Below are 13,199 nucleotides of genomic sequence, written 5' to 3' on the forward strand. Positions count from 1 at the left end.
ATGTAGTTTTTGTTACACAATATGCTATAATAGGCAAAAGTCCTTCATAAAAATGTTTAAGCTATAAACTATAACATTTCAGTCTCTGATACTTGTATTGGCACAATCTTACAATATTACGTTTTTACACTGTACACTTGTAGTTAATATATTTTAAAATCCTGTGGTCATTTCTAAGGTGTATTTGGTAGTCTTACCTTGATGGGTGAGGAAGTAATCTGACAGAAACAAAGCTTTATGTGGTGCCTTTCTTATGGTTGCATATCAGGCTGTTTTGACTTTAATGTGGGGTTCTTGCTTTATTTTCAAAGTACTTTTTCATATTTGTTCATATGGCTCAAAAGACCCTGTACTTTGACTGTTGTTCCCAGTAATTCTACTCCTAAAACACTCATTTTATAAAGGGCTTATTCCCATAATCCAGGTCCTTTGGTATTAATATTTGTTGTGTCATCTCCTCTATACTTAAGGGTAGAAATTAAATGTAATTTTGGCAGAGATTTCTGTATTTAAGAGCATTCATCTTTTTCGTTTAAAGTGTATGTAAAGATGAATTTCCTATATAAAGTGATGAGTAAAATCTCAAACTTCTGCCAATCTTAAAAGTGGCATTAATTAATTAATAAGATCAGAATAATTGCTATTTTTGAAAGTGGAATTCGCATTGCCACTTTAATAAGGATCTTATAGTTCTTCCTGCTCTGAAGCTAAGAAAAATGCATAGCAAGTATCAAACTGGAATCTTCCATGAGTAAACTAATGCCTTATTTATAGCCACAGAGCTAAAATAATTTTCACTATAATTTAAATGAAATATTTTAATTTAATTTGAGTTTCATTTCTCAGCTAGCTGCTCTTTTATGCACAAGTAATATATTTTATTTGTAGGGTCATTGATTGAACAGCTGACCGCAGAGAAGTATGAGTGCATGGTATGCTGTGAGGTGGTCCGAATAGTTGCCCCAGTGTGGAGCTGTCAAAATTGTTACCATGTATTCCACCTGAATTGCATCAAGAAATGGGCACGATCACCAGCTTCACAAGCTGAAGGTTGGTATTTTCTCAAATATATATAATATATATTCTATATTATGTATACATATTGTATATATACTGTATATTATATAGTCTCAAATATATGTGAGAATATTAATTTCAAATTATCAAATATATGTGAGCCAAATGCATGTGTTGCTTGTGTTGTGAAAACTATTTAGAAATATTGTTTAAGATAACAATGTGACCCACCTGTGAAGCAAGGCAACCAAGTTCATTGTTAAAGTGATCCCTGGGGGTGGACTAAAGCAAAACAACACTAAATAACTGATACAACAAAATTTATTAGAACTGCTTTGAAACCTGAAGTGGAAAAAGACTTAATGGATTTGAGAAGAGGTACTATAGGCATTCTGAAGCATATGATCACCCTAAGAGAGGAAAACAGGAAAGAGGAAAAGAGAGATCTATCACGACCCATGGCTCCAGTGACATGGCGGGGGATCGTGGTCCATGGTCATGATATGCAGTCTGAGTCCATCGGAGATGGGGGCAAGCATACATATCAAAAATTGGGGGGTTTATAACCCTGATTCTTCTAGTAAACACTCCTGCACCTCCTCCAGGAAGAATTCTGGGTATGCACATTCTTCTTTCTGGAAGGTTCTGGAAGTCTGGCAGTGTCAAACAGGGTGCTTGAGTGTACGTGCCTGGAAAAATTTTCTGAACAAATGTTCCAATTTCAGGGTTTTGCGGCTGCATGGTGGTGGTTTGTGGTGGAGAAAAATTGGTATTAAAAAAACCCCTCTACCCTTCCTCTGTAGTATCCATTCCTTAACAGTAGCTTCTCCTTTATTTCAAAGTTTCTCCTTTAGTTAAACAGGCTTAAACAGCTTGTTTAAGGCAAAATTTAGCCATAAGGTGCAAATGGTTCACTACAAGCGGTAAACTGTAAACAAGTTTTAAATAAATTTTTCCCACTGTTCTGTGTATGCCTTATATAATCCTCATAACTTGATTCTTTCCAGTGTTCTAGCTAAACCTAATTTTCAGATTTAAATGCGTAAGATCATTCAGTGAAATCAGTGCGTCAGGATGCAAAACTCTGTGGCTGTTTTTACAATCTCATCTCTTACTGTGCTTTGCTGAGCAGTTAAGTAGAAGACGCACTTCATGCATTAGTTGTCTGCTTTTACTCAACCACTTTTTAGTTTGTTTATCAGATAAAATACTCCTGAAATCCATCCCTCATGCCATACAATGAAAGGGAATTCAGAGAAAACAGAAAGCTTCAGCCTTTGTCATCAGCTTAAACTGTTTCAGATTCCTTGTATTATACCACTTTTTGAAACTCAAACCAGTGTGTTACTCCCTTTGAATCCTTTAATGTAAGCTAGGGCTGAGTTGCAGTCACTGCTCAGTTCAGTCGAGTGGTGTAGACACACTCTGAAGATGAAAATCCTGAAGTAGGCTTTATTTTTTCTGTACCCTGCTTGTTCAACATTTCCCATTCTTTGTGTGTCTTTCTGTATCTCTCTGGGCAGGCTGAGGAAATAAAATGTTACCTAGTTCCAAATTTTTGACAGAAGTTCTTGCAGACTGTAAATCTCCTGCAGAAAGGATTGGTTGCAAAGTTTTTTTTGCAGAAGATGCATAGTCAGACTTCTGGATGGGGCTGGTGGTGGGCCCCAGTTCTCACTTGGTGAGTTTATTTCAAAGGGGCTTGAGGTTCTACTTTACTGTCTTGGTTTGAAAAGACAGGTGTTTGCTAAGGAAGGCAGGAGCCTCTCTTGAAATGGAAAATGCAAAGCCTCTCCCTCCAAATTATTCTAATTTTGGAATTAAGAGGCTCTCAGGCAAAGATATGGGAGTAGGAATAACAGTTCTTTATTAGGAAAAAAAATTTTTGAAAAATCCAGTAATACCAAACAACACTGACAGAGTCAGAATACAATCTGATACCCTGTTGGTCAGGGTATTGATAGCAGTCAATTAAATGGTGGTTGCAGTCCTCCTGGAGTGACAGATGTGGTTCTGTTGAAGCAGTGATCCTGTAGAAGGGTGTAGTTTTCTCTAAAGGTCCAGTGGTGGTATAGATGGGCCTGTTCTTCCTCTGGGAATCCAGTGGGAAAAAGGTGGCTGTGGTATTCCAAATCTCAAATTATATCCAGGTAGGAATGCTGGGCCTCTCCCCCTGGGCAGAGCATCTCTCAAAAGGATGATGTAATTTTATCAGTCATGCAGTGAGACTCAATGGCCCATTAACAGAAGATATTTTCTGGAGGGAGGACTGGTTGTGGAAGAGATAAAGAAAACTGCCCCACCTGGTTTTAACAGGTGGCCCAATTAACAGAAGATAACTGCCCCACCTCTCACAGATGGCAATAGAGTACACACCCCCAGCCACATCTTGCATTTCCAACTTAAGACATTTACCCTGAGGTGGGCACAGGGGAGAAATGCAACAACATACTTAGGAGGTTAAAAACCAAACTTTATTCGCAAACTTTATAAGCCAAACCAAGAGTGACTGTTGAGTGACTCCCCTTTTCTGGAGTTGATTTATCTCCCTGGAACAGCTTACTCCTTGACAAAAGAGTAGCTGCTTGCTTAAGGGGGCTTTTATCTTTCAAGACAGTAACCTTAGATATTTGAATCCTGAAATTTTGGGCCATTTGCTTTTCATGTAAGAATTTGTGGACTAAATATGTTACTGTATTCTGCATATGAGAGAACTAGAGCTAATCATTAACTGAAATTAAAGGTTGTGGCGTCAGTAGAACTGATACCGTAGATCCAGTAAAGACACCAGTACAATATTTCTTGACCTGCAGACTCAGCTACCCCGTCTTGTTTAGATTTTGTACTTCAGAGTGTATTTGTTTTAGCACAGGTTGTTTCAGTATATGTTCTGTGTTTCAGGCTTTGGATAATGAGGAATTCACTAGAATCCTGGCAGTTATTATTGTCTTCTGTAGAAGAAATGGGACACTGTAATCTACCTAAGTCCATAATTGGCTGGGTTTTGGAAGGGGGAAAAAAACTGGTTTTTTTTTTTATTTTTTTTTTATTTATTTTTTTTTTTTTTATTTTTGGACACTATTTCCTTTGATTCTGCAAATATTATAATGAATTCCAGAAAATCTTACCTAATTCAGCAACAAAAGTTTTCACTGGTATGTTTCACTTCCAGCCTATTTGCTAGTAAGATTAGTTTTGAATATTCATTTTATGTTTTTACAGCAGTGTGTCTTGGTTTGAAAGACAATTGTCTGCCAAGGAAGGAGGGACCCTTGGTTGGAGGGTATGACCCTCTTCCCTCCAAATTATTATAACTTTGAAATTAAGGGGCTTTCAGGCAAAGGTATAGGGAAAGGAATAGCAGTTCTTGATACTAGTATGTATAACAAAGCAAACAAGAACAGCAGCACAACAAACAAAAAAACAGAAACCCAGTAACAGCCTTCTCTTGGCTGCAAGCACTTTCCCCTATGGCACATTTACGATCCCAGCCGGCAGGGGCACTGTCGGCTCCCAGCCAGGCAGGGCAGGTGAAATGATTCCCTCGCGGCTGCACTGGATGCTGTGGCGCAAGTTCAGCTGCGTTTCCCTCAAGTGGTAATGGTGGACAGGCTGGATGGTGAAATGGGCTGCAGCGTGAAGCACGGGGTGGCAGGTGGGATGGCAGAAGAAAGCACACCCCCTGGGGTGGCAAACAAATGTAACAGAAAACTTTGGGGTTGCCTGGACATGGAGCTCTGGGTTAAAGTGTAGCAAAAAAGCCTGAGGCTGCGGCAGACAGCAGTGGGGCTGGGCAGTGGCCTCTGGACTTCTCCATAGCAACTGCCACACACAGCCAGAGAGACGCGCTCTCCTGGAAGAGTGAGGGTCAGGGTCCTGCATTTTCCGCTGAGGCACCTAAATAGATGGTGAGGGTCCTTTCCAATCAGGTGTTAATAAGTTCCCAGTTCAGTGTCTGTTCTTAAGAGTGTTATAGGAAAAAATGATCAAGCCAAATTAATAATTAATTAAATAGATTTTTATTTCGCGACTGAGATTCAGTCTTAAATAGCCACAATCAAAAGGACAGGGCCGAGCCCAGGATCGGCGCTTGGTGAACACTGATCGCATCGGATCCCCTCTGTTCACGAGTGTTGTCTCTGTCAGGTTAGTTTTATACAGATTTTTCCTCCTGGGGCAGAGGTTCTCCTATTCTTCTCCTTGCTTCACATATTCATGGGGTCTCCTTTTCTCTGTGCTGGGCTGGACAAAGCTGTTTCTGGGAAGCAATGAATGCTGATGTGGAGTTACCAGAACATGGTACTGGGATGCATGTTCCTGACGATGCTCCTGACGACTCTGACTACCTTCACCCATAGATATGTCCCATGTATTCATCACTTGGGTGTCTCCTGGATGGTCCAGGAAAGGGCCCATCTCCGCACACAGTCAAGCTTTTTTGTTTGTAAATGAGGTCTTTCTGCTTGCTGCCATCTGTGGTTTTGCAGCCTTTCCCTGGCTGCAGCTTATGGTTTAAAAACTTTAAGAATTTTTCATACAAGCACCATTTATTACATATATATTTTACATAAGCACAATTTATTCCATAACATATATTACAAGAGCAAAGACTCACCCACAGTAAGGAAGCAGCAGTGCAAGGCTGGGTGCTGTGGTAGCAGTGAATTCTTCCCACAGGAAGCAGCTCAACTGTCTTCCTCTGATGCCAAGAGTGAGAGAGAGCTATGGGCTAAACCAAGCCGCTCACCACTGCCCCACCCCCCCCCAACCACCCCAACCTCATCCACCCCAACCACCCCTCGCCCCCCCACCCAAAATCTGGCAGTATCTCTGCCCTTCCCAAGAGAAAGCCCTTCAAATAAAAGAGTAGCCAGCTGCATCCTTCCTCCACCTTGGCCATTTCTTTTGTCTCTCTTAAGTCCTAGTTGTTATTTTCTCTTAGCAACAAATAGGACAAAATTCCATGAGAGAAAGAAAAAAAAAACTGAAAGATCCTATCCTCCAGTGGTGTTTCAGTGAAAATTGCCCTCCTTGTAGGGCCTTGCAGCAGCTCTTAACCTCTGTGATTCATAGTAGAAGGCTGAAAGTGTGTGTGTGTGTGCATAATTTCTCACAATTTTTTGTGACCACAGAATTGGATCAGAGAAATCCTGAATACTTGGATGAAGTAGGTAACATCCCTCATGGGGATCTCATATAATTTCATCTTCCAGAACAATAGTGACTTGTGTCTATTACAAGAGAAAAGAAGGTATGGATCCTTTGGGGGTGTCAGGAAAATTAATCCACAAATATCAGAGGTTTATGTCCAAAAAGGAGACAAGGGAGTCCTTCTACTTTATTCGAATAAAGGGAGAGGCCATGGGGCATTCCTCTGGGGTCTCTCAAATTTTTGGAAGACGCAACCTCCTCTTTTATCCTAATTTCCCGGCCGCATTTATACAGCTTGTTTGTAAAGACAAATCTGCTATTCCTCTCAATCCCTCCTCTTTTATTTTTTTAATAATTGTCTTTACAAACTTTAGTTATCATTGACTTAATTTCCTGTTCCTGGGTCTTTTTTTTTTTGGGTCTTGTTTGTTTTGCAACTATTTGCAGTGACATCAGTTTCTGTCTTTTTGTAGCCATCTCTGGATCAGTAGGCATAGCTGTTACCTGCATCCCTTTGATCACATGTTGAATAAGTTGTACTGAGCAAGGGATCAGGCATGGTAAAAAGATTAGAGTTGCTACAGCATATAAGAGGAAAAAAAAGCATTTGTTTAACCCGTAGTTAAACAAACCTGGTTGCCCACCAGGTAACCATGAAAACACATCCCATTCCCATCCTTTCCATATTTGGACCACCACCTTTCCAATGTAATTATGGAAGGAACACGTTACCCAGCTACCATTAGTGAGCTTAACATGCCTTTGATTCCATCTGCCTTGATATCTAGAACAATCATAAGGAGAGCAATTGGGGGTCCAACAATCTAAACCCAAAGATAAAGTCCAGTCACAAACGTTTTTTCCCACATATATGTTCCCTGTTCTATTTAGACAATAAATGTCTCTTTCAGAAGAATGAAGCTGCCATGGACTTCCTTCTTCATCCCAAAATACTGTTCATTATGGACCTCACTCAGGGTGCTAACCCAACATTTAGGCTTGACTGGGCTGGCCACCCATGGCCAGCTTTCAGATCCCCCTGGCCCTCTGTAGACCTAACAATTGCTAAGGTTAAAGGTTTTTGCTGCTTCTTCTCCCAAGGTTAAAAAAATTATTTTCCCACTTTTGGCCCCAACCTAACTGATAATATAAGGGTAAGATTATTAAGAGAAACATTCTAACAGTGTAATCTCATCTCCTAGCCTAATTTGCGCTTTCATGTTGCTGTCCGCACCACCTGTGGCGAGAGAAGGCACAGAAACAGCTTAACATAAAGAAAACAATGACAGCGAGAATTGGCCCCCAATGACTGGAGATCCGAGAGGAGGGATGCCCACACAGACTATTTCAGCAGGCAGTCTGTGGGTAGGCATACAGGCCTTCCCCTGATGACGCACTGGCTGTTGCTCCAGTCCACTCCTGAGGAGGGTCAGCCCTGGCTTCCCATCCTTCTCCTCCAGCTGAGATGTCCAAATCTCCGGGGCCTTAGAGACCTTGACCCAAGTGTGATGAGTCCCCCCGTGTTCAGCTGTATTGATGGCTGTTTCTGTGGTCTGTAACACTTGGAAAGTTCCACACCACTTTGCCACCAGGGGTGCTCCTTTCCACTCCTTAACCAGGACCCTAGTCTCCTAGTGGATGTTGTGAACAGCAAAGTCCAAAGTCAGGGTCTGTGCCAGCTGAGCTTCCTGTCCTGTCCAAGAGATTTCACAAGAGACAGTATCCTGGCCACATACTGTTGCAAATATACATCACTTATCTGTAGCCCCCCACTAGGCTGAGAATTACAAGGATAAGGAATTCCGAACAGCAATTCAAAGGGAGATAATTGAATATCTTGATTTACTAAAATATGAATATTGATCTTGTTATGTGTAATAATTTGCGTCTATAAAGTGATATATGGATAGGAGTTTTTATATTATTAAATATAGACACAAAGCAAGCGAGCCAGGGCAGAGGTGGGGGGGCTGTCTCATGTATGTCTAAACCATTGTAGACAAGGCTTCATTTACAAGTTAATACAAGCGGCTCGCTCAGAGATGGGCCGTTTCTTGAGATAATCTAGGAAAGCAGGAGTGATGATTGTCCTGGTAACTACCCAAGATTGGAATTGCTGGAATCTCCAGGGGATGCATCTCAGTGTTGGGTTCCCATAACTCCATCATCGATGTACATCGCTTCCCGGACCTCAGATTGTTCAACCCAGCGCAGAGAAAAGGGACTTTATGAATATGTGGCACTTTGAATGGGAAGAAAAGGCTGATCACGGAAATCCCGGCCTCAAGCAAAATAAGCTGTATAAGAATTGTTTGTGCAGAACGGGTGGTGTGAAGCATAGGAGAGACCCTCTGCTAGAGTGGTTGAACCTGTGTCTCACCCAGTGCCGATCCCGGGCTCGGCACTGTCCTTTTCTTTGTGGCTGGCTCAGATAGAATTTGATCTTTATAATAAAAATTATTTTTTCTTTTTTAATTCGGCTGGGTCAATTTTTACCTATAACAATCTAATATCAATATCCAACTGAGTCGGACAAAAACTCTCTAACAGTTTAAAGTTAGAAAGTGTATGTGTATTACAACGGCTGGGCAGCACATGAGATAGCTCCCTAATGTGCACTGCAAAAATCACAGGTATTACAAAGCCCTTTTATTTACAGAAGTCTTGGATACTCAAAATATGAATGCATATTCATATCCCTGTCACTTCCTCTGCTCCACTTCGTATGCTAATTGGCAAAAAGGCTATTAAGCATGCATAGTTTTGTTCCCTGAAATGAGTCAGGGGTCCATTTTGGGGAGGGGTCTCCCAAATGAGGAAGTAAAATAAGTCTTCCTCGTTCTGACCTTTCTACCTTTTCAATGCATACGTGACAAATGAATCCTTGTAGTTTTCCTGTGTTCAATGGATTTCTCAAGTATGAGAAGTCTGCAACTGTTTTGTGTCCCTGAAATCTGTTTATCACATTCTGTTTTTCATGATAAGCACAGCTACCCAAACATAAAGTTGATAAGCGATGAGTTACTAGATCCTGGATATCTTATCTCAGATCCGGCTACTGTTAGCTATGAACAAAGCCAATTTATCTCTAACTCATTCTGCTAACTTATTCTGCTAACTCAGCAACATCTAATTTAACTATCATCTGAACTTTCCTAAAATTCTTAATTCTTCAAAATTAATTTCTCAATCTCCCCTGGGTCTGGCCCTTTTTCTTGCCCAAGCCAGTGGCAAGAGCCGTGCCCCCAGCATCTTAGTTTCTATCACCAGCTTCAGAAGGTGTTTCTTTATTTCTCCATTCATCCTTTCAACCTGGTTGGAACTCTGGGGGTGTCAGGGGGTATGGAGATTCCATTGTATCCCTAAGGCAGTCATAACGCCTTGAAGAATTTTTCCTGTAAAATGCGTTTCCCTATCTGAGTCTATTGCTTCCACAGTCCCATATCTTGGAATTATTTGTTCCAAAAGTACTTTAATAACTGATCCTCTAGTTGCTGAAACCGCTGGAAATGCTTCTGGCCACCCTGTTAACTGACATACTATTACCAGAAGATATTTAAATCTTGCCACTCGGGGCATTTCAGTCAAATCCATCTGGCATCTCTGGAAGGAACGTACAGCCAAAGGCCTCCCTCCCCTGGCAAGTTTCTCTGTAATTCTGTTATTGGTTTTAACACAAATCAAACAACCATCAATAGCTCACTTTGCCAGAGTAAAAAGACCCACAGCAGCATACATTTTGAGGAAGGCTTCTGCCTGTCTTCGGGAGCCCCAGTGACTCCCTTCATGAAGTTGTTTTAACAATTGTAAGGCTAGAGCTTTTGGTATCCACTACTTACCATCCCTTGTAACCCAATTATCTCCTCTTTCCTCTGCCCCACTCTTTTTAATTATTTCAAGTTCCTCTGGTGGAAAAGACAGTTTCTCTGGCAGCGGGGCAGTCACTGGAAACAAAGGGAGGATCTTCTGTAAATAGTTTCCCTTCTATCACCCTTGAAGACCCATCAATAAACACATTTTCTCCCTCAGGCCAGGGAGCATCCCACAGATCCTCCCCAGACAGAGTCTGGAGGCCAACCACCTGAACACAGCCTTGGGTCTCCTCTTGGCCCCCCTCCCCAGGGCCGCCTAATCATGAGGCTGGGTTAAATCCCTTCCCAATTCCAAAATCTAAATCCTCCTGTTCCATCAAACAAGATTCACAACTGAGCATTGGTCATCCACTTAGAGGCTCTCTCAGGTAACAAAGCTTTAATCTGATGTGAAACTTCAACAACCAGACACCCTCCCCTTGTCAGCCCTCAGCCACCACCAGAGCTGTGGCTGAATAGTTCAGCAGACAATGGGGCCAGCCTCCGGCCACCAGCTCTAACAGCTTAGAAAAAAAGCAACAGGCCTCTGTGCTCCCCCATGCTCTTGCACCAAAGTTCCTTTAGCATGTTCCTGTTTAACATCCACATACAGTTCAAATTCCCCCTCCGAGTCTGGAAAAGCCAAGACTGGGGCATCAACCAACCCATCCTCCAATTCTTCAAAGCTTTGCTCTCCTTCTGGTGTCCACACCATGACACCAAGACTATCCTCGGTTAAAAAGTCACACAAAGGTCTGGCCACAACAGAAGAATCCTCAATCCATCCTCTGCAGCACCCCACCAACCCCAAAACCTGCTGCAACTCCTTTCCTTGTCTGGGGTAATGGTACTTGCAAAATCCCTTGTATTCTTTCTGGATCAACCCCCCAGTCAGAATGTGTCCCAAATATTTGACTTTTTTTTTTTCCACCAACTGTACCTTCTTTTCGGACACTCTAAGTCCTTTTTTAGCAAGAAAGAAAAAGGTTAAGCAGCTTTACAGTAGCCTCCTCAACCACCTTTTCATGTTCCCCTGACAAAAGCAAATCATCCACATACTGCCACAACCTAACTTCTGAAGGTGGAGTAAACTCTCCTAATATTTTCTGCAAAGCTTGCCCAAACAAAATCCCCAAAAGAAAATCCCAGTCCTTCCATGTATAGTCTGCTGTGAAAAACACCAATCACTTGGTTTTTAAAATTTTAAAAGTTTAATAATAATATCTTTATAAAAATAGTAATACAATTGTTATAAATGAAAAATGATCCAGCCAAATTTAAAAAATAAAAAGAATTTATTTTAGCAATAGAGATCTAACTTAGCCAGCCACAAGGAAAAAGGACAGTGCCGAGCCCGGGATTGGCGCTGGGTGCGAGACACAGAGGTCAGCCTCAGCAGAGGTTTCCCTCTATGCTCCCACACCACCATCCTGGTACAAGCGATTTTTATAGGGAAAATTTTGCCTTGAAGCCAGGATTTCGGCATTCAGTCCTTTGTTTTATTCAGAGTCCCATAAGTTGATGAGATTTCCTTCTCCTCAACAAGGTAGAACAATTCAAAGTCTGGAGTTGTTGAAACCTGAAATGAACAGGGCTAATGCCTTTATTAATGTTCAGCTCTTTATTAAAAAGATCAGCTGGGCAGGGGGCTCGACGCAGAGCTCACCCCCGTGTTCCTAGCTTTCCCAGGCAGCCGAAAGGAAGGAGGCGTGCAGAGTCGGTCACTGGAGTCCCGAGCAGCAGCTGTCCTTTCTCCTTTCCTTGTGGCACACCGGTGGCCCGAGGATGAGGAGGCGTGGCGTGCAGAGTCTGTTGCTGAAGTCCAGAACAACAGCTGTCCCCGCTCCTTCCGTGGTGGCAGCACCAGGGCTCTCTGTCTCTCTATCGCCCTGCTTCTCAGAGCCTAATATAGTCTGTTCCTTCTTAGGTGATGGCGACAGTTAAAAGTCAGTCAGGGGATGTGTTTCCCTCTTCCTCAGCTAGGGCATTTGCCTAGACTCCTCTACTGTGTTCAGTTTTTGATTTATATTCTTTTTTTCCTTCTAAAAATACTCCCATGATCCTAAGGGGTTTCTATTAGCATGTTAGTCTCAGAGTGGCAGCGTGGAGGGGTGGGGGGCCGGTTGTCCCCAGGTAGTTTAGAGAAAACAAACAGAGCAATTAGCTAATTAGCATTTCAATATCGGTACTTAGCTAGAGTTAGTAGTTTTCTTTTAGTGTTGCCATGGGAACTAGGAAGGCCCTGCCCACGTCTCTGGGGAACACCTGGAAACTGTTCATAACAAAACCCTTGATGAAATTTATGGGAACACGGTATTCACATGTATCAGCCCGGGGAATGTCCCTGATGTCCATCTTGGGTCGTTCACGTGATTATCAGTGCCTGGGTGTCTCTATATCGCTTCAGATAAGGCCCATCTCCTGGGGAGCCACAACCTTTTGCTTGTGAATCGGGTTTCAACATACACCTGGTGTTGCCTGAGAAGGGGGGGGGCTTCTAATGCAAAAGGGTACATTCTAACAACTATTTAATATTATATATATCATGCTAGAAATGGTGCGAATTATACCTGTTACATATAACACAATTAGAGTAATAAAAATTTAGAGTTAGGACAATTACAAGACAATAAAAAGCAAAGAATTACGGATGTCCGGGATGCTCTTGGGCACTTAAGCCCTGATAAGCATGCCTTGTGAACAAAGGAATAGCCTTAAAAGCAATAGCCTGTTGCTATTCATACATCTCATACATGATGCATAAATTCCTTGCAAATTAAGAGCTTTTCTGGTTTTTGTCAATTTCTTCTCCTTAACCCTGGTGGTTCCATAAAGACAGAGAGAAGGTGGAAGAATGTTTGTCTTTTCGATAAGAAGGCAGTAACTCTTTATGGGCCCCGTCACTGCCATCTCTGTGCAAAGAATTTCTTGATTATCTCATCTCTTTATTGAACTAGTTAAAAAGTATCTTACATAGTATAGTTTCTATTTTAACATTGTGTTATAACCTAAAAATACATTTAACACACTACTTAAGAGAATTAATACAGCATAACTTTCTAACATTACACATATAATATTCATTGTAATATTTGCGAAAAGCCAATCATAAAATATGCATTTTTCACATCTGCATTTCCCAAATATTCCTCTTATCTCTTCCCCCACCCCTATGGGATC

At 41.7% G+C, this 13,199-nt stretch overlaps 1 protein-coding gene across 4 annotated transcripts in view; it reads left to right on the forward strand.

Moving 5' to 3' along the window:
* Positions 1-13,199, forward strand: part of NFX1 (nuclear transcription factor, X-box binding 1) — a 97,817-nt gene that overhangs the window by 12,705 nt on the left and 71,913 nt on the right. For all 4 annotated transcript variants that reach the window (XR_008439989.1, XM_053994411.1, XM_053994627.1 and 1 more), the window contains one exon: positions 889-1,050. Coding sequence is in view for 3 of the 4 variants with exons in the window: in XM_053994411.1 (XP_053850386.1) it covers positions 889-1,050 (162 nt within the window). In the remaining variant the exon portion in view is untranslated. The remainder of the gene's footprint in view (positions 1-888; positions 1,051-13,199) is intronic.

This window comes from Vidua macroura, chromosome 1 (assembly GCF_024509145.1).
Source record: "Vidua macroura isolate BioBank_ID:100142 chromosome 1, ASM2450914v1, whole genome shotgun sequence".
Lineage (NCBI taxonomy): Eukaryota > Metazoa > Chordata > Aves > Passeriformes > Viduidae > Vidua > Vidua macroura.